Raw genomic sequence first — 22,579 nt, 5'->3', positions numbered from 1 at the left:
CCCCAAAGCTTGAGCAACTTTTGCGGGCATGACATTATTAGAAGCACTAGAATCCAAGACACAATTGCTCAATTGAAAACCATTGATCAACAAGGAAATGTAAAAGGTTCTATCTTTCCTTGGGTGGTAGATGGAATGGTCACCAAATGATTGGGCAAATTCTTGGGTTCTTGTGGGGTAGTATTCTCAAGTATAGGACGAGTTTCCTTACTTTTAACAAAATCAGCTAATCTATCAAATTAATTAGGATTAGCTTGTAAATACTCAACTTCAGACATTTGAATCTTAGTCTTCCTAGCATGGTCAATAATATCAAAAGCTTGAAATGAACCAGCTAGAAAGGGATTAACATTGTCCGATAGTGGTTTGGGGTTGGGCAAACTAGGCTTGGGATCAACAGATGAAGCAAGAGGATGACTTTTGTTACTTGGATTTTCGCTACATCCTTTGGAATATAGGGCAGTGGTGTTCCTCTTTTAGCAATAATAACAGGTGGTTGTAAATCACTTGCGATCTTTGCGGCTTCTTCTTGTTGGGCCAACCGGGTTTGGGATCTTGTCGTTACAACAAATGCTTGGCTATGAGTCCTTTCGGCAGCAACAGAGTCATCATAGTGCATGTAACGTATGGTAGAGCCGCCAGTCACTTCTTCTTCTTCTTGTTGAGGAAGAGCAACTTCGTCAGACTGATAATCAAAATAAGAAGACTCATTTTGATCAGTCTCATAATAGCCAACCACTGCCTTTGAAGGAGGTGGCTCAAGCGCAAGTCTCTCCAGAGGGGGAGGCAACTTGGGTTGATTCTTGGCAGCATAACTGACAGCAGTATTAGGATATGTCCTTCTTGGGATATCCTTGTATGGTGCAGGGTAGGAATTCTGAGATACTTGCTTCTTTAAAGCAAGAAGTTCATTTGCTAACTTCTGCACCATAGGATCGGTAGAACCAGAAAATGAACCCTCCATATGTGAACCTCCTTTGGACCGATTAGAATCCTTTTTGATCTTACCAGCTAGGATCAAATCGTCCTCAATTTCAGTAGCCATTGATTGAGCAACTTCTAAATCAGCAGGAGATGCTCACCTTAAGAAGAAATTGACCTCGGGCAACTGAGTGTTAATGAAAAAACACTTGAGGTTCTCAAGAGTAGGCTTAGAATTAACAGGAATTCTATTTGCTAATTTGTTAAATTTAGCAATGAATTCACGCATGCCTTCATGCGTATCTTTCTTCATTTGTGTCAACTAGGCCAACAAGGCGTGCTCATTTCCGCAGGCTTAAAACGTTCCTCGAACTTGTCTCTCAACGAGTTCCAAGACACAATTGAACTAGCTGCCCCTAATTTGCATCTCCTAACATTGCATCAAAATCAGAGTCCTTTGAGTCTCTGCCTTCATTTCCGCGTCCACCTCATCCAACAGAATCCCAACCAATCTCCTCAATCTCTCCTCATCAACTGCGGCCACATATTCAGGATCAACATCCAACCGCAAAGCTCGAGTTTGCCGATACTCTGGAGTTTGATGATCCTAAAGTTGAAGAGAACTATGCCCAACCGCTAGATTCTTCGCTCAGTTAGAGGTAATCCTATTCCTCTTGATGGACTGGATAAAGCCATATATGGAGAAATTCCTCTATACAACAAAGGAACTGGCAACCTGTGCAAGGAGGCGAATGGCAAGCAACTTCAATTGTGGTGTATCTGTCCCGTTCCATGTCCACCATCCAATGAGGTTTCTTTGAGCTAATATAATTCTATCCAACCTCGCTTGTGGTTTACTCTATGTAGGACCATAAATATTTATATAAGTCAAGGAATTGTGTTGTTAAGTATGGAAGCTTGCTTCTTTGGGTACATCTTATCAATGGCCTATGTGGACCCATCTAAAACCTCTTGGCCATCACATGGAGGCACCCTTCCATCCCTAGTGTAGACCATTTGGGATTTAGAGCATAGACTGCCATACGAAGTGGGGTGTTCATTGTGTTTCACCTCCATGTCACAATGGGCCTAATATGTTGCTCATATATCTCTAAAGTAGGATCCTTAGCCAAAATTGTATGCTTAATCTTCCCAGGCATACATCAAATGTCTCATATATCTCTCCAAGACTAAGAGAGTCTGTATCAACATATCTAATGACATCTACAATAGGTGAGTTGAAAGAGAAAACATATCTACAAAATCAAAATTCAAACAAAAAGTTCAAAATGTTAAAATAAAAAAATTAATATGAAAATCAGCAATCTAATATTTAATTTTTAATAAAATCTGCAATTAAAAAATAAAATCAGCAATGTCTTACCTCACAATGTGTAATGTCCCCTTTTTAGCGCAACATGATATGGGGTGTCGTTAGCCTATTCTGACATGGTCCCGAAGGCTAACAAGGACATTGATGGGATCCTGAGGTGTTTTGGCCTAGGTGTTTTCGATTTCAGGCCAATCGGTGCTGCTTTGACAGGGTTTCTAAACACTTACTATTTATAGTAAGTTAGTCTCCAAGCAGTGACTTGAAATTTTTAGTGTTTCCCTGGTTGGCATAACTATCAGTAAAAATATTTGAAGGCGACAATGATTTAAAGGGATTATCAACAATGTTTTAATATTTAACGATAAAGTGTAAAGTTAAATTAAATATTTAACTTTATCGTTATTTTATAAGGTTGGGAATATAAAGTAATGTTTAAAATATTAAAAGTTCCCTTTAATGGTACATTGTGGGAAATAATATTTTATTCTAATTGTATTATCCCACATTTAGGAAATGAAGTGTTTGCATCCAGGGAGAAGATATAAATGGAGGTTGAGAGCTCTCTTTTGGGATATGCTGGGATGAATTAATGTCATGCTGTTGGATTTCGTAGAGATCTGATTATTGGGCTTGGAGGACGGAATCCCTCTTTGCTAGCATTCTCTTCGCTGTTGAAAGACACAGTCAGGAGGATTAATGGTGTTTTCATTCAGGAAACACATTGGGCTTCATTTGGTGCTCTCGCATGATGTTTTTACAGGGGTTTGAAAGTGCAGATTTGAAAATAGTGTTTTTGCCACAGTACCGCGTGAATAGTGTTTTTGCTACAGTACCACGTGAATAGTGTTTTTGCTACAGTGCCGCGTGAATAGTGATTTGCTATAGTACCGCGTGAACAGTGTTTTTGCTACAGTACCGCATGAATAGTGTTTTTGCTACAGAACCGCGTGAATAGTGTTTTGCTACAGTGCCGCGTGAATAGTAAAAATGCTACAGTGCCGTGAATAGTGCAGCTACAGTGCGTGAACAGTGTTTTCAGCAGGTTCTATACTTGTGGAGTCCAGGTTTGAATTTGTTTATTATCATATGGTCTGTAATATTCTTCAAATCTGATTTGTATGCTTGGAGTTGGAATTAAATAAATACCATCAACATTAATCCTCTTGTTTTTGGTATTTGATATGTCTGGTTATTTTTATATTGAATAAACTTTGAAAGCTTTACAATAAATATCAGTTTACCAAATTTATCCTATAGCAAATCAAGAACCAAAAAAATCCAGTAGTCAGCTTGCACGCCAACTGTTTGACAAAATTACACTAAGTAAAAAGGACATAAATTTAGTACCGAACAGGGGGTGTCCATTACAGTGGTATCAGAGCAGAAGATTCTGCCATCTTGTGGGAAACTTTCACCAAAACATATTGCAGAAATAAAACAGGTCTAGAATGTATGATTGAGCATGCGACAGGGGCATTATAATTTTCGCAATACCAGGGCCAGACAAAATAGAAATCCGGATAGTCAGAGTGAGCAGTCTAGTTCATCCGTGCAGGTGGACATAGAATCCAGTCATACAGACATAGAGGAAATATTCTTCGAGCAGGACAGCAGTATGGGTGACCGAGATGAGAGGAATATCGTTCCAGATCAGGGGGAGGTAATGTTCAGACAGTTGCTGGGTACGTTAGAGCAAGGGTAGCGTATGCAGCAGGAGCAGAATAGGCGAATGGACATGATGTTGCAGCTTATGGCTAGACAGATGGGCGTTAATATTAATCCAGGTGATGCCAACAATGGAAACAATAACAATAGGGGAAACGATAACAATAGGGGCAATGATAATAATGGAGGCCGAGGCAACAACAATGGCCCTGAGAATAATATTAATGGTAATAATGGACATGGCAACAATGGGAATGAGGCGGATAACTTTAGACACATTGCATGCCCAGCTCGAACAGCGAGCTCGAGACCTCTTCTACCCACCTTTCCACCTAGGGATCCGGTTCAACCAGTGAACGAACCGCAGATTACTGAGTTACAGGGTCAGTTCAGGAGGGACTGGGAGGCCAGTGGACCCGAGTTTCAGGCAGATATTTCCCTCAGAGATTATATGGACTTGAGGATGAGACATATGCCTAGAGCAGGAGGGAGGAATCAGAATTTTGAGTTGAGGAAGAAAGTTGGAAAACTTTCCTTGCCTTATTATGATGCTTCAGGGAAGATGACTGCACGAGCTTGGGTGCAGAAGATAGATACATACTTGCAGCTAAATCCTATGCTTGAGGATGAGGCTATCAAGTATGCGGCTATGCATTTGGACGGCGTTGCGCATGAATGGTGGCATCATGGCATGGTGACTCTGGGGCATAATCAGATTACATCCTATGAGGAATTCACAGAAAGATTGATTGAGAGATTTGACACTAGGGATCCCGAGTTACATTTCAAGGAGCTAGCACAGTTGAAACAGTCAGGTTCAGTGGATGCTTACATCGCCGAGTTTCAGCGTTTGTCTGTACTTGTTACTGATATCTCTCCTAGGAGATTGGTGGTGTTATTTTGTGATGGGCTTGCTGATCCATTACGTGGTTGGGTGAAGGGACATGATCCACTCACCTTAGCAGAAGCAACTAAAAAGGCACGAGATTTAGCCCCTTCGGTATACAAAGGAAAATACCATTCAACAGATTCTTCCTACCGCAAGGACAAAGACAAAAAACCATTTCAGAAAGAGTATAACAAACCCAAAGAAGGATCAAAAGGACTAGACAGTGAAACCTTGAATGAACTTCGAAAGAAGAAATTATGCTTCTAGTGTAGAGAGCCTTGGGACTTATCTCATAAATGCCCTCTCAAGGCTAAGGCAAATCAAATGGAGTATTTTTCAGCAGAGGAGTCAGAGTCAGAGGGGGAGGATCAGCACTCCGATTTAGATGAGGGTAACACGATAGAGGAGAGCAGCATTCCTAAGGATGATAGATCGTTGGCACGCTTGACAGGGGCCCAAAAGGCAATCACATTTAAGGTCAGGGGCACTATCCAAGGGCAGAAAGTGATATCTCTCATTGACACTGGGGCTACACATAACTTTATAGATACACAGTTGGTAGCCAGGAGAGGTTTACAGACAGAGGAGCATGATGGTTTTAGAGTCATGGTGGCTAATGGCCAAAAGCTATTATGTACTCAGAAGGTTTCAAATCTTCACATTAGATTTGGAGATGGTTATGAGTTGAAGGATGATTTCTATGTTGTGGACATGGGAGATTACGACGTCATCCTCGATATGACATGGATGGCATCGCTGGTTGAGTTCACTTTCAACCTAGCGAAGTTGGAAATGAGGTTTCAGCATGAGGGTAGGACTGTTGTACTCAGGGGACTTTCAGATGGGAGTTGCAAGGTAGTCTCTTTGAGGAGAATGGAGAAACTTTTTCGACATAATGACATAGAGTGGGCGACAGAGTGCTTAGTTATGCCAACTTCACCGGAGCCTCGGGTGAAGAGTTATCCACCAGATATACAGGAGATTCTTGACAGGCATGCCAAGGTATTTAGTGATATTCCTCACGGGGTTCCTCCTAACAGGGGTGCAGAGCATGTTATTGAGCTCGAGGAGGGAGCCAAACCAGTGATGATCACTCCTTATCGTCATCCTAAGAAACATAAAGATGAGATAGAGAAGGCAATTAAGGAGTTGTTGGAAATGGGGCACATCAGGCCTAGCAAAAGCCCCTTTGCTTCAGCTGTAGTTTTGGTAAAGAAGAAGGATGGGACGATGCGCATGTGCATCGATTACAGGGCATTGAATAAGAAAACAATTAAAAACAGGTATCCCATTCCTAGGATTGATGAGCTGATTGATGAGTTGCATGGGGCATGCTTCTTCACCAAAATTGATTTGCGATCTGGATACCATCAGATCAAGATGAGAGCAGAGGACATTGAGAAAACAGCCTTCCGATGTCACTATGGCCACTTTGAGTTTATGGTTATGCCATTTGGACTAACCAATGCACCCGCTACATTTCAGAGTTGTATGAACCAGGTATTCAGGGAGCAGTTGAGGAGATTTGTCTTGATCTTCTTTGATGACATCTTGGTCTTCAGTAAGACCTGGGAGGAACATTCACAGCATTTGGAGGAGGTATTATCTATCCTAGAGAGAGAGTCTTTGTATGCCAAGGAGTCTAAGTGTGAGTTTGGTATGACAGAATTACTATAACTTGGGCATATTATTAGTGCGGATGGTGTTCGGGTTGATCCTGAAAAGATTAGAGCTATAGTAGATTGGCCTACTCCCACAAACCTCACACAGCTTAAGGGGTTCTTTGGTTTATGCGGGTTTTACAGGAGGTTTGTTAAGGGGTTTTCACAGATTGCAGCACCTTTGACAGACCTCACTAAAAAGGGAGCCTTTGTATGGACAGAAGCAGCGCAGCGATGTTTTGACCACTTCAAACAAGTGATGTCATCTTGTCCGGTTTTAGCTCTACCAGATTTCACGAAGCCATTTGAACTTCAGTGTGATGCTTTAGGTGATGGGATAGGGGCAGTATTGATGCAGGAGAAACATCCCATTGCATTCGAGAGTAGGAAGCTTCGAGGTGTTGAGAGGAGCTATTCTATCTATGACAGGGAGATGTTGGCCATAATGCATGCATTGGCCAAATTCCGATCATACTTAGTAGGTGGACGGTTTGTGATCAAAACTGATCACAATAGCATAAAATATTTCATGAGCCAGCGTGATCTTAATGACCGGCAACAGAAATGGGTTACTAAATTGCAGGCTTATGACTTTGACATAGAGTTTGTCAAAGGTAAGAAAAACGTGGTGGCTGATGCCTTATCTCGGAGACCTCACTTATGTGCTCTGGCAGAGATTTCAGGAGATTGGAGAGATCAGATTATAGCAGAGTATGTCGGAGATGCTTGGGCTTCTGGATTGATTTCAGGTACTATACAAGATGATCGCTATGAGGTGATAGATGGATTGATCAGAGTTCAAGAAAGGGTTTATTTGATTCCGTCATCACATTTGAGAGAGGTGATACTTAAGGCATTTCATGATGCACCCACAGCTGGGCATCCAGGGATCTTCAAGACCTACAGGCAGATCCGAGAGCGGTTCACATGGAGAGGGCTCAAGGATGATGTTCAGAGGTATGTCAGGGAGTGTGCGGTTTGTCAACAGAATAAGGGAGAGCACACATTTCCTGCAGGTTTATTACAGCCCTTGCCCATTCCAGATAGGAAATGGGAAAGTATTTCGATGGACTTCATCACTGGTTTACCACGAGTGCAGGGAAGGGATTGCATCTATGTGGTGATGGACCGCTTGACGAAGTTCGCTCACTTCTTTGCTATTCCGTCCATTTACACAGCAGCACAGGTGGCAGATCTTTTCTTTAGAGAGATATTCAGGTTACATGGGTTGCCCAGATTCATTGTCAGTGATCGGGATAGTAAGTTTATGAGTGTTTTTTGGCAGGAGTTGTTTAGGTTGTGTGGTACAGATCTTACACCTAGCACTAGTTATCATCCGCAGACAGATGGGCAAACAGAGATTGTGAATAAATGGGTGGAGGGATATTTGAGGAACTATGTAACTGCACAACAAAAAGCTTGGGTCAGATGGTTGCATATGGGAGAGTATTGTTATAACACCACTTATCATATGTCCATCAGGATGACTCCTTTCATGGCACTCTATGGTTATGATGCACCTAGCTTCATGGATTTAGTTTTGGGGGACAGCAGAGTGCCCAAAGCCAAAAACTTATTGCAGGATAGTCAGGACATCCTGAAAGTGCTCAAGGAGAATATACAACAGGCCCAGAATCAACAGAAATTGTACGCTGATCAGCACCGAATAGAGCGCAGTTTCGAGGTAGGGGATATGGTTTACTTGAGGCTACAACCATATAGACAGTCATCACTCAAGAAGAGCGGAGCTGAAAAGTTGAAGCCTAGATTTTATGGTCCCTACAGGGTGATTCGCAGAGTGGGCGAAGTCGCCTATGAGCTTGAACTTCCAGAGGGCAGTCGGGTGCACAATGTGTTTCATGTGTCTAGGCTTAAGAAAGCCATTGGTCAGAGTGTAGTGCCTTCTGCAGATTTACCCCCTTTGGATGAGGAGGGGAAGCTTGTGTTAGTACCCGAAGCTATTCTGGATATCAGGGAAAGGACACTCAGGAACAAAATCGTTAAGGAATACTTGGTGAAATGGAGAGACCTGCCAGATGAGGATGCTACATGGGAGAATGAGCAGGTATTGCAACATTCAGGACCGAATTTGCTTGAGAACAAGCAATTTCAAGGGGGGCGGACTGTAATGTCCCCTTTTTAGCGCAACATGATATGGGGTGTCGTTAGCCTATTCTGACATGGTCCCGAAGGCTAACAAGGACATTGATGGGATCCTGAGGTGTTTTGGCCTAGGTGTTTTCGATTTCAGGCCAATCGGTGCTGCTTTGACAGGGTTTCTAAACACTTACTATTTATAGTAAGTTAGTCTCCAAGCAGTGACTTGAAATTTTTAGTGTTTCCCTGGTTGGCATAACTATTAGTAAAAATATTTGAAGGCGACAATGATTTAAAGGGATTATCAACAATGTTTTAATATTTAACGATAAAGTGTAAAGTTAAATTAAATATTTAACTTTATCGTTATTTTATAAGGTTGGGAATATAAAGTAATGTTTAAAATATTAAAAGTTCCCTTTAATGGTACATTGTGGGAATAATATTTTATTCTAATTGTATTATCCCACATTTAGGAAATGAAGTGTTTGCATCCAGGGAGAAGATATAAATGGAGGTTGAGAGCTCTTTTTTGGGATATGCTGGGATGAATTAATGTCATGTTGTTGGATTTCGTAGAGATCTGATTATTGGGCTTGGAGGACGGAATCCCTCTTTGCTAGCATTCTCTTCGCTGTTGAAAGACACAGTCAGGAGGATTAATGGTGTTTTCATTCAGGAAACACATTGGGCTTCATTTGGTGCTCTCGCATGATGTTTTTACAGGGGTTTGAAAGTGCAGATTTGAAAATAGTGTTTTTGCCATAGTACCGCGTGAATAGTGTTTTTGCTACAGTACCACGTGAATAGTGATTTGCTACAGTACTGCGTGAACAGTGTTTTTGCTATAGTACCGCGTGAATAGTGTTTTTGCTACAGTACCGCGTGAATAGTGTTTTGCTACAGTGCCGCGTGAATAGTAAAAATGCTACAGTGCCGTGAATAGTGCAGCTACAGTGCGTGAACAGTGTTTTCAGCAGGTTCTATACTTGTGGAGTCCAGGTTTGAATTTGTTTATTATCATATGGTCTGTAATATTCTTCAAATCTGATTTGTATGCTTGGAGTTGGAATTAAATAAATACCATCAGCATTAATCCTCTTGTTTTTGGTATTTGATATGTCTGGTTATTTTTATATTGAATAAACTTTGAAAGGTTTACAATAAATATCAGTTTACCAAATTTATCCTATAGCAAATCAAGAACCAAAAAAATCCAGTAGTCAGCTTGCACGCCAACTGTTTGACAAAATTACACTAAGTAAAAAGGACATAAATTTAGTACCGAATAGGGGGTGTCCATTACACAATGGACCACCAATTGTCATCAAGGATCTTTTGTTTGATGGTTTTTCCTTGAGTAGAGCTTGAATTAGGCCATTCAGCCCACTCAGGATTCAACACCATTAGCTATAGAGGCTCATGCACCTCAAGCATCCTCTCCAACAAGATGAAGTAGGTGGCATACCTATATTCATTAAAAAAAAAGCAATGTATGGCTCAATGTAGTTGGAATACAAATGTTTGAAGTTTCAAAATTTTGATTTTTCAATGTTTCCATATATTGAAATTGTGAAACAAAACGAAGTCACATACCTTGTCTCAACGGGTTTGAGGAACTCCTCCTTTGAAAATGATCTAAATAGAGCAAGTGAGTTGTGGTGGTTGCAAATGAATATTTGAATGTCTCTAGCTTTTGCCACCACTTGCTTTCCCAATCTATTTTCCCCATGTCTTTCAATGCATTCAAAGTTATTCTACCTAAGGATGAGATTGACTAGAACCAGGCAAATTCTCTCAAGTGAATAGCAAATCTACTCAAACTAGAACGAACTTGCTAAAGCACATGGCACTTTTGTCCAAGGATTAGGCAAATCCCCCAAAGTGAATAGCGAACCCGCTCAAACTAGAGCAAATCCACTCAAACACAGGGCATTTTTGCCTAATCAAGGGGATTACTGACCTAACTAAGTTTGGCAAAAAATATTGAGATTCAAGCTAGCATAGTAGATAGTACGATGACACGGATTGAATGTAAGCAATGGTATCAACAAAAGACACTCCAGATTACAAGCCTAAAATTATTCAAGTAGGAGTGATAAATCAATGTGGGCCTACAACGCAAGCACTAATACTTCAAGATCGGTGCTAGGCAGCTCTCTTTAAAGAGTCGATAGATAGGGATCTTGTGGCACAAGGGCTCACCTTTTCCCTCTACTCAAGAGGCTAGAAAGCCCTACCCAAGAATTCCTATCTCTACTCAAGGATGTACATTGTAACTTCGGGGTACAATATGCATCCCCTACACCACACTAAGCAACGATCGAATTGTCTTAAGCTAGGCTAGTACAAGCAATCTAGGGTGTCCTGTAAATACCAAGAGGGTACGTAAGGCACATCCGTAAACATCATCCCGTCACAAGCATGGGTCAAGAACGTCAATCAAGTCATTTGGACCAACCTTGCATATCTTGGTATCACCCAAGATTCTAGATTTCGCTAAACACGATGTTACTGGATTGGGCTACAACTTTCATTCTCACCCCTTTATTTACCTCGCCAATTCATGTGGTTTAGGTTGTCCTTTGGGATGATAAAATCATCAAGTAGGCCTCCTAATGGGGAGGAAATGCTAGGCATTTTTGATACCCATGGACACACTAAAATGCAAGGGTAGAGCATACGCACAAGCTAGCACTCCTAGGATTTAACACAAGAAGACTTGGATTAATAAACTATTAGCTACAAAATAACTTGTTAACAATATGTCAACTATTTTCTAACTATATTGAATGATATACTGATGTGATTCACCTTTGAGTCAAGACACGTGACAAGAATTCCTCAAGAAATTGAGGGAACCTATTGCAACATAAGCCTCATTATAACAGCAATTTTTTCGTTCTTTGAAATATTTTAGGATTTTTTGTACCTTTTTGTATTTTGGAACATTATCAAAAGAAACTTTGACATCCCAAAGAGAATGGGAATGATAAAGTAAATTCCAAGCTCATTGATGCATCTTATGCTTCAAGATTCCATGCATTGGAATAAACTACAATCCTGACAATGATATTGTCATAAGGGAAGTTGCACATCTTAAGGGTAGATGTCCCAAACTACTACCTAGATCAAAAGTACTAACAAATATTGAAGAAATCAATATGATTACTTAAACCTTCTTTAGATTCAGTTGTTTGTCGAGGAAAGTGGTATTTGAGTTGGGTTTAGAATGTTGTTAGTCTTTTCTACTGATAGTGTTGAAAGGAGAATTGTGAGTAGTCAACTTTAGTATGAGAGGACTATGTTTTTCTAGCCTATATTTTACTGGTTGTATCCAAAGGGCCTTCCACTGCCCTCTCCTCTCTCCCTCCCCCTCTATTGAATTTGGGGAAGGTAGAAGGGAAAGGTGGGGAAGGGCCAATTTCTTGGGTAACTATCAGCCTACTCTAGACATCTAAAATTAATTAAATCAAACATTTAATTAATTTAGCCTTCCTACATAATTAATTTAAGTATGCTTATCCTTATTCTTCTTGAAATTAATTAAATCAAATTTAATTAATTTTATCATTATAGTCTAATAATTACTTTGACAACAAATTAATTATTTCCCTATTTTTCTAAAGTCATCCAAATCATTATTTCCTCTGAACTCCAATTAGTTAACTAATTCTAATCAATTAACCTAATCATGTGATTCCTACAAATCACTTCTCCTAATCCTCACTTAGCCTAATTAACTCTTCTATAATCAGGCTTATCATTATCCTCCAATTTTAAATTTCTCCACTCATTCTCTCTCATGTCACATCCTCCTAACCTTCCCACTTGCATTCTAATCTCTCATTAATCCACCTAATCCACTTCCCTAATCACTTGCACATCCCTAATCACCATGATTAGGTGTAAGTCAACACTTTGCCATAAATGGCTTTTCCATCTCATCTCCCAACCTTAAATGCCACCCACTTTTGTCTATCCAAGGAATTTTGAATTCCTTGAATATCCCCATGCATCCTCTTCCCAAGGAATTTTTAATTCCTTTATCCATTTAGTCTTCCCACACAATCCATTATTTGCGAATTTTTAATTCTCGTCCTCTCCCAAGGAATTTTAAATTCCTTTTTATTCTCCCAATGTACTTGGGGATCTCTTCCCCATGTACCTTGAGGTGTGTGGAGACAAGAAATGCCTTTATGGCAAATCTCTTGAATCCCACACCTTGTCCTCTCAATCCTCTCTCCCACTTTCCCTCAATCCTAGCCCTCCATTCCAAATCAATCTTGGCCCTCCATTTTGGTCTCTCCAATCTATAAATTGGGGTCTCATTTCTTCACAAATCATCCACTTTTCATGCAATCTCATGCTGTCCATTTGAGCTTCAAATCCTTTCATAGCACCCTTATCATGCCCATTTCATCCCACACCTAGCTACTCAATCAATCAATTCATCTCACATCCAATCCTTTGTTGAAGTAGCAAAGAGCAATCCACAAATCATTCAAGGACCAATCCAATCAAGTGAGGAAGGGGCGCATTCTTCACTTCACTGAAGGTCCAATCCGAGGGAGTAAGGGAAAGGTGTAAAGGTTTCATTTTGCATGTTTGTGATTTATTTGCATTTCTTGATTAGTGTATGCATTTGAATCCTCTAACCCCCTCTTTCTTGTCTCCACCTACCTTCTAGTCGTTAATGCTTTGAATAAGTGTTAAACTGCTATACTTGTATAAGACTGATGATAAATACAGAATTTTTAGAGTTACCAAACAAATATAAGATTAAATCAAGGGCCGTTGATAATTAGATTGCAATAGTTAAGCCTACCTTCTAGTAGTCAATGCTTTGAATAAGTGTTAAACTACTATACTTGTATAGGGCTGACAAAAATATAGAAATTTGAGAGTTACCAAACAAATATAAGATTAAATCAAGGGCTGACAATAATTAGATTGCAATAGCAGCTTTTTTATAATCAGGCAACCGGTACACTATGAGATGCATGTAATAGCACAAGTAGAAACTTTAAACCATATTCTAAAATAAACTAATTGCAAACTTAGCAACATGCTAAAAATATGTCAACATAACTGGCAGGAAACTCAATTACAGGAACCTGGACCACATACCTGTCCCTGTACCCACATTTTCTGGTGACTATATTTATATATAATATAGTTGTCTCTTTATTCATTATTCAAATGCCCTAAGTTGATTTGCGTCCCTGTCCCCATACTAGTACCAGTGTCCCTGTATGTCATAGTAAGTATGGTTAGCAATATTAAATATTCTAAATTTCTAATGATATCAAACAATATCTTATATCTAACAAAAAAATGGCATTATGTGGTGAGTAAAGTGAATTAATGTATCTTTTTCATGTGCCATGGTTTCCTTGTAATTTGTCATCTCCTTTGGAGATGATCACTTACATTATCATCCCATTTTCTTGCATAAGTTTTGTTGTATGAAATTGATTATTTGATCGTGCTAGTCTGAGACACTAATGATTATAATTTATATTAATGAATATTTCTTTTTTGAATTAAGCTTCCTGTGGTGGCATATTGTCATCAGTCTACTCACAAATTATCTTTCCTATGTATTCCAAAAAGTTTCTGAAGTCAACGAATCTCGGAATGAGGACGAGGAGACCTTATTTCTGGAGGTAATATCTCTTTTATTGCATTATATTTCTATTTATATTCTACAAATAAGAAAATAAACACTGTAAACTTAGAGAATATATAATTAGTTCATCTGCCATTGGCTAGTCATTCATAAGAGTACCAAGCAATAGAAGTTTTAGAATCTGAATCCTAATGAGAAATTCTTAATGCAGAGAAACGGAAGAGTGATTGCTTCTAACTTGAAGGGATCATGCTTATTCATTGTTGGTGAGAGTTGGGGACCTGGGGCAGTAAATGGTTTCTGTTTTTATAGTATGATAGCATAGGGATAATGGTTTCTGTTTTTGTAGTATGATGGCATAGGGATAGATGATTAGGTGGAGTAGGCTTGCATGACAATAAGTGAACTTTTTGGTATCTAAAGATGAAGCAAGAATGATTACATTGCATCTTTAGGAATAACAATGATATTGTTTTCAGGAATGACGACTAGTATAAAATCAGCTGTGGCAAAGAAAATATCTGAAGTTCTAGGGTATTACTTCTTTGACAGGTGCAATTTAAACTACAGAGTTGTCTGATGCTATCCTCCTGACATGTGAATTGGATAGTATAAACTATAAATAACTCTTTTCCCTTCCTTTGTTGTAATTTGTAAACAGTGAGAAGCTGGTGGAACAGGCATCAGGAGAATCGTCTGCCGCTTGGAAACTGAAAGAAAAAGATGAAGAAGGATTTAGAGATTCTGAGGTGAAAGGAATTTAACTTTGCTTTCATGCTCTGGGTTTTGAGATTGCAAACTTTTAAAAGATCAAAATTTGTGAAATCCAAAAACCTGTTTTTATATTCATTTTGTCCAATTGGATGTCCAATGGTCAATACATAGCAAAGATCCTCGATACTTTTGATCAGCTAATGATAATTATATTGGTAGTTATATCCAATCAAACAATAAGAGGTAAAGGCCTGATCACAGCTATAGATTGACATCTACTATGTTAAAACTGTGTGCTCTGTTTAATTTATAATAAGTTGAATATGCAATACCTGGTAACTTATTTTTGAATGCAAGTGTACATACTATTTGTTATCAGAGTGAAGTACTGCGGCAATTATCTTCTATGACTCGTCTAGTTGTTTCAACTGGTGATGGTTCTGTTGTTCGTTCCAGCAATTTGTGAGTATATTTTATTTACTGGTGAAAATATGCAGTTAATGTGTGATATTTTTCAATTATTTTCTTGAATAGGAGTCTATGGTCCAGACTCCAGACTGATGAATGTTTCTTCAATGTGTGTTTCAAATTCACAAGGGGCTATATGAGAAATGGAATCACAATATGGCTAGATATACCTTTGGAGGCATTGGCAAAGGAAATGGTGGCAGAAAGGGTTGAAACCCAAGGTCATTTTGCCCAAACAACTGCTGGATCATATTCTCAGGTTTTTTATTACTTTCCTTGCAATGCATTAGTATATCTTTACATTTTTTGAAATTTAATTTTATTGGTGTGCAAAATGCTCACATCAGCAGCAACAAATGCCAATGTTGTACCATGTTAGGTGCATATTTGATTAGGGTTTTTTAAATTTCATGAATTTATTTAGGATGTCTTTACCATATGGTTTGGTTCATGGATTTGCAATATAGGTAAGAATAGTGAGGTGTTATTAATTATAAAAGAATAAACTCGTCTAGAAATAAAGATTTGCTTAGGATAAAATTTGTATTAAATAATTGCAATTCATTTTTGGAGATGAGGAGATGCCTTCGCAAGGACGGATCATCATCATGTACAAAGATATTTTAGAGGACAGTATCTTCTATTTATCAATATTAGAATAATATTAAAATAATTATTAGAAGATAAGGCTTACTTTTGTATTAAAGCCACCTTAATGACGTAGGTGTTTTTTATATTATTTTAGTTTTCTACTTTTTGAATGAGTCATGTCATGCTCATCCTTTTACATGTTTATTTGGTTTCATCCTCCAATCTCTCTATAAGAAGATGAACCTCTTTGTAATAGGTATCTTGATAACTAATAGAATAATAATATTCTAAGTTCAATTGGTTTTTACAACATGGTATCAGGGCTGGGAATTACGTGGAGAGAATTTTTCCAGCTAAAAATTGTAGCATCAAGAAGTGGAAAATTGCGGGTGGATTTTTTTATTTTGAAAATCATGACAATTCTTTCTATGAAAATTGTGTGGACTGATCGCTAGTGTTCTTCAGCTAATCGAAAAAAAAAATTTGAGGTGCCAAAGACCAGAATTGTGCCACTTTACTAATGAAAAATTGTATCTAATTTTTTATCAAAATTGAAAGGCATTTTTTTTTTGGCAAAATCATGGCTTTACATTTGCAAATTGCTTGTGCCATCTCTACAAAATTGTAGGGTCTTCATTTACAAAACCTGATTATTTAATAATAATCGGGGCATTATATAATTAATATTCCCAATATCCCAATTATTCATCTAAAAATTGTTTTCCAATTCCCCTAAGAATCTTACCTATGATAAATAATTACTCCCTAATTATTTATCTATCCTAATGCCCCCTTCCAAAACCCCCTCCAAAAATAAAATAAATAATATTTATATTTCATTCACATTTTTCTTTATCCTTCATAACCTTTTCCTAATCCATCATTATCTCCTAATCTCTCCCTAATCATGTGCACATGCTTAAATCAATGATTAAGTGAGGATTTGACCACTCCGATTCCCCACAAAATCCCACTTGTTCTCCCATGTACCTCCTAGGCATGGGTCAACCTTAAATGACCTATTTTTAAAATACTCCCATGTACTTGGGAAGTATGGCCACATCCTCCTCAACTTCATGAATGGGAATTTCAAACTCCCTTTTGTACCCTTGGGTACCTCATGGGCATGGTGGTGACAAAAACCACTTTATGAGGAACCTTCCAAGGTACTTGGAGGTACTTGCAAGTACCCAGTTTCAATTTCATCCATCCATCATTTCCTATGCACAATCCCATCCATTGATACTCCACTAATCTTGGAGCCTCCTCTCACACCAACCATCATTTGAGATTTGTCATATCCTCTTTGCTTGAGAGATCTCAAGCAATCTTGACCCTTGATCCTCCAAACTCATCCTAGCCATCCATCTATTTACCCAAAAATCTTTAATTTCAAACCTATCTAAGGCATTTGAACAACAACTAGGAATGCAATGTTATGTTGCAAGTACACTTATCAAACAATCAAGAACAAATTCACTTTTAAGTGCAACTAAGGAGTCTAGGCATAGATTAATTAATGTTATTTTATGCTTTGTGTGGATTTATTATGGCCTAATCTGAGTGTTTGTCTTTTGTGATGTTCAATTGAGCTATTTAAATTGTTCACTTTAGGCACAAATTACATTCACACATCTACTGCATGCTCGGTGGGACCCATGTCTCTAGTCTACTGATCAAATTTTGTTGGTTTAGTGTTTTCTGTTGTTGCAAGTTTGGTTTGATTAATATTCACCAGATTGGCAGTAGGGTCCTAGTTTTGGCACTGGCATTTGTTATAGACTTAGCAATAGTTCTCTGCCTTAAACTTTCACCTTTCATCATTTCTAAAACTTTTACTCTTGGATTTTTGAAAGGGGATTAAATTCATAGGGGGTTATGGTGTTTGATTTACCATGTGCTATTAATTTCAATCAATTTCCATTTGTTTTGCTAACTTAAATGCATTTTCTATGCAAGTAGTGGATTTCAATGAAGCTGTGGACAAATTGGTGAATATGTTTTGTAAATCGGTGGGTGCAAGAATTTGGGGGTTTGGTGGTTCTATTTGTGGATTGTGAATTTGCTTTGTGCTTTGCCGATTGTGTCAGGTATAATAATTGTTGGCAAATTTATTCTAGATTTTGCAACATCTTTTGGACTGACCAGCTAACTTGACTTGGTTGTCGTGTGTGATTTTATTTAGCGACATTTTTGTAGCACACATCAGTCCAAGAAACAAACAAACAAACTACTAATGAAACTTTTTGCAGCCTTGTAGTTAGAGATATGATTTTTCACTTAATCAAACACACTAAGTATCTCTCCTTGAGCTTCGAGCTATCTTGGAGATCAAAAGCACCATGTTTGATTGAGCCCCAAGATCCTCACTCCGTCGAGACTAGGTGGTGAAGAGTCTAGGAGAGAACCTCCTATCTTAAGTATTTGTGGACGAGTCCCATGTTCACAAAATTTCCCTATTGAATCCATAAATAGAAGCCTAATGACATCGACCATTATATAGTGTGGTGCAAGGGATGCATATCATACCTTGAAGCTACTCATGATGTATGTCTAGGTGTCGATATAGAACTCACCGAGATGAAGCTTGTAGCACTCCTCAGTAAAGTATTTCATGTGTATGCAGCTATTTGCATCTATCCTTCATCTAATAGATGTTATTAATGATTAATTCCATTGTGAGCCTACACCAAATGTTACATCTACCTTAATAAATCTAGGGAATGTGAGTGTGTTATCCTACAATCCAAATTCGTCCAACACGTGTAGTCAACTATCTTTTTGTTTGCTATGGAGGGAGTTTTTGCGGGCCTCCCTAAGACTGAGCCTGTGGTCCATGAGTTTTTAAGGGCAGTTTCTAAAGATTTCATGGTCAATCTTCCATTTTCTGTGTTGCTTTTGGATTTCATATCAAAAGAAATCATCATTCCTTCTTTTGGTGAGGGCCTTGGTTTAGGGGCTCTTGTTGACTTGATCAAAAAATTTGAGGCCTCTTTGTACTTCTATAAGAAGGCTCTTTCTGTTCTTACTTTGATGTTTACTCTTGCATCTCATATTGAGGTGGAGTTTTGTCTAAGTAAAAAAGGGTTCTCGTTGCCGAGGTTTTAAGGTTGAAGGGCATGTTGGTTGATTTATATCTAAGGATGTGGAGCTGCTGAAGGGGGGTTATGCTGCCCTTACTCTAGATCTATCCCTTGTTTCTCCTATCGAGGTGAAGAGTTCTCTTGAGGGCCCTATTGGGATCTTGTTTCAAATATGCTGCAAAACTCTCTCCATTAATTTGTTTAGTGTTACAAAGATCTCACACAATGACTTCATGTTCAATGTTGTAAAAGGAGTGACAAATATTTCAGATAGATCACAGTTGTAAAAGGAGTGACAAATTTTTCAGATGGATCAACAATTGTAGGAGTGTGTTGATGCGAGAATTGTGCACACTGATCTATTTTGTCAACACAGAATAGAATAGCGAGCTAATCCCATTCTCTCTTATGTAAGGAAGTTCCTAATGCTGCTAAGGACAATCATAAGGAAACAACCTCAAGGTTTTTACTGTTAGGTCTTGACTACGTGGATAACTCAATAGTGATGTGTTTGTTGTGCCTGCGGTTAAGATAAGCTTTGGAAAGGTTCTACAGGCCACTCTTAAGACTTTACAAGTTTCATACCCATCAAATTTTTGCTAAATGATGATGCTGTTTTGGACCTTGGTATATCAGTTTTATATTTGTAAAATAAACAGAAAAGAGGTAAAGGGGAGAGAAGGTAAACTAATTTAACTAGAACAACACCTTGAATAAATAGACTGAAATTTCAAATAACTTGGCCTTGTTTTGCCAGTTTAAAACACAACTTGACAGATCCGGTGCAATCTTCGAAGGATAATATGGATTTTCAAACTACCAAATGCATATGCTAAACTTCAAAACATTCATTCAACCCAACATCTAGCAATCGAACTTAGTTCTTTAAATGTTCAGACTAACCATACAAAGCAATTAACAATCAACTAATTCTTAATGGTATGAACAAAAAACTCTATCAAATATTAACTCAGGGAAACCATTCGTAAATAAAATGCATAACTAAAATAAAATATGGAAGAAGAGGAACCATGCACTCACAAGAAATTTAACACAGATTGGTCTTCCATAAATTCTGCACAAATTTCAGCAAAGTTTCAACAACAATTCATTAGCTTCTTACCAAATAAGAGAGAACTAACCCCCTTTATCTAGATTTTCAAAATCTGGATGAATGGTTAGGATTTAACTTAATAAATGGCCATTCATCCAGATTTTGAAAATCTATATATGCACCTTACCCCATACCTAGTAAATATGCACCTTACCCCCAACTAACTTATCAACTACCAGCAATAAAGTTGTCCCAAAAAGTGCACTGCACGGAGCTCAAAAAACCAAAAAAGGTACTTTGGTAGTTGGTAGAAATAACTAACTTTGGGGACTGCACTTTATCTTTTTGTTATCCCAAAGTAGATATTTCCCTTTTACAATATAAATTCATCTTCATATTTTAAGTATTTTTTCCAAATATCTTTGCCTGCAACCTGCTCTACCCAAACATACTCCTGGAACTTTATGCAGATGGCCCTTATCTCTGGAATAGGAGGTGTAGGTAGGTTATCCATTTGGAAGCTAGTATCCACACAATGATTGTCTACCTTTCCTACTTGCTGCGCCAAGTCAATTTTGTTAGTCTCATATTCCCTCATCGTCAAATGCAACTTGGCGGCGAACACTATATCACGTTTGGTATACGAAACCCCATCATTTTTCAGCTAGCTTTCCAACGTAATTTCAATTCATCATACTCCATCCTAGGTCTCCAATCACCAATCAAACTCTGCAGGAGCTTCGTGCAATTAGTTCTGAGACTGGTCAGGATACTTTCACATTCCTCCCATCCATCATCAATGAGGTCCACAATGTCACTCTTCAATCCTAGAATCCGATACCAGCTTTCAAAGGTGCTGAATTCATGAGGCTCAAGGATCTACCGCCCTGTAGGGATTGCGTAAAAGGTCCAAAATAGTGCCCTCATGATGGGAAGTGGCTTATCAACAACCTTCCTCAATTTCTTGATTTCACTTTTAATGGTCTCCACGGTTTGGAGAGTTCGCTCTGCGTCCTATTTGAAGTAAATCACATCTTGGATTATTAGATTTCCCATTTTTGTTACTTCTTCGAACCATTCCCATGTTGCTTTGGCAGTGGCCCTCACACTCTCGAACCAGACAGTTGTCTCTTGTGCCAATGCCACAGGAGGAACAGAGGTTTCATCAACATGTTGCAGCGGCTTTAGTAAGTGGTCTATGTATCCTTCGACTTGTTCCACCCGAGCCTTGCACATCTCCCTCTTTGCGGTTACCTTTTCTAACTGACTCAACATCGTCTCCACGGACTCTCAGAATTCCTCAACCTCTTGCTATTTGGTCGGCTTTCCCATTGGGATTGATACAACATTGTAATCAGCAAGTGTGATTTCTTCAGCTGATTTGCCCTCTGGCGGGGCAGCAATATGGATTGTCTGATTCCGCTGAGCATCTTTGGTTACCTTTGAATAGGTCCTCGGTTTCTTCTTCTCTTTAACTAGAGGTTGTCCTACTTGGGAGATTAAGTCTTCAAGACTCATAGGTGGCCTCACTGCCACTTTCTTCTCAACTCGGGTTTGCAACCATACAGAAGGTACGGATTGACCAGAAGTAACCACTACTTTGCCTAGTTCGCTAGAAGCCGCAGCTGATTCAATTTCTGTCCTTTGCTGCCCAACCAAAGATAAGAGCTGGTTCTCATCGGCATCTTGTTCTTTTCTCATAGTCGAGTTTTCTCCGACCCCACTTAGTAACTGCTAGGAACCTTAGTTTCTTGTTATTCTTCATTTCTAGTTGGATCCTCTGCCTGGTCTTCCTTCCTTTCTTCATCTTTATTCTCCTCTTTAGTGGGCTGGATTTCCCTTTCCTCAATTTGATTTTCAGGCCCTTCTAGTTTGATGATCTGCACTTCTTGCTGCTGCAAATTGGGCCCTTCTTGGTTTGTTGTCTCAATGATAGCTAAATCCACTTGAAGCATAGGAGGGGTAGGCTAATGTTCGACCTTGGTTGGATCTTCTGCTGCGGTAGAATCTTCTTGTGAAGTAGTGGCAACAAATGATCTTCTTATTGTCAGCTTCTTGTGAGTGGGGACCTCAGGTGATTGGCTCTTATTTCCTCTGGACCTCTTTGATGCCTTTGACGCTTTACTGGCCTTTGCCTTTTTACTTTTCCTTTAAGACTCCTTTCCGCCTTCTTCTCCTCGTGCTGCACCTGATGCTTCTTCTTTTGATGATTGAGACTCAAGGTCTCCCATTAAGTTATAAGTGAACTGCACCCCATCATGAGTTAGTTCCTCAATGCACTGATAAATCCAGGCATCAGTGTATCTCCTAGGTCCCTCCATTATCACCTCCAAGCTGGTGACAGGATCTTGAAATCAATCAATCAATGTAGGAGGGTGACCCTTAACAGCATCATAGACTCGTTGTTGTACACAGTCCCCATGGTCATCTATTTGATCTGGGACCTGCGAGTATTCAAAAGTTCTGATTTG

General features: G+C 38.9%; 1 protein-coding gene across 4 annotated transcripts in view; it reads left to right on the top strand.

The window, feature by feature from the left end:
* The window catches only part of LOC131063705 (shikimate kinase 2, chloroplastic), a 176,233-nt gene that overhangs the window by 69,524 nt on the left and 84,130 nt on the right, over positions 1-22,579 (top strand). For all 4 annotated transcript variants that reach the window (XR_009111119.2, XM_057997599.2, XM_057997600.2 and 1 more), the window contains exons 2-7: positions 14,183-14,235; positions 14,410-14,464; positions 14,678-14,750; positions 14,860-14,947; positions 15,292-15,374; positions 15,510-15,639. Coding sequence is in view for 3 of the 4 variants with exons in the window: in XM_057997599.2 (XP_057853582.2) it covers positions 14,183-14,235; positions 14,410-14,464; positions 14,678-14,750; positions 14,860-14,947; positions 15,292-15,374; positions 15,510-15,639 (482 nt within the window). In the remaining variant the exon portion in view is untranslated. The remainder of the gene's footprint in view (positions 1-14,182; positions 14,236-14,409; positions 14,465-14,677; positions 14,751-14,859; positions 14,948-15,291; positions 15,375-15,509; positions 15,640-22,579) is intronic.

The sequence above is a fragment of the Cryptomeria japonica genome, chromosome 9 (assembly GCF_030272615.1).
Source record: "Cryptomeria japonica chromosome 9, Sugi_1.0, whole genome shotgun sequence".
Lineage (NCBI taxonomy): Eukaryota > Viridiplantae > Streptophyta > Pinopsida > Cupressales > Cupressaceae > Cryptomeria > Cryptomeria japonica.
This window is presented reverse-complemented; position numbering and strand designations above follow the sequence as displayed.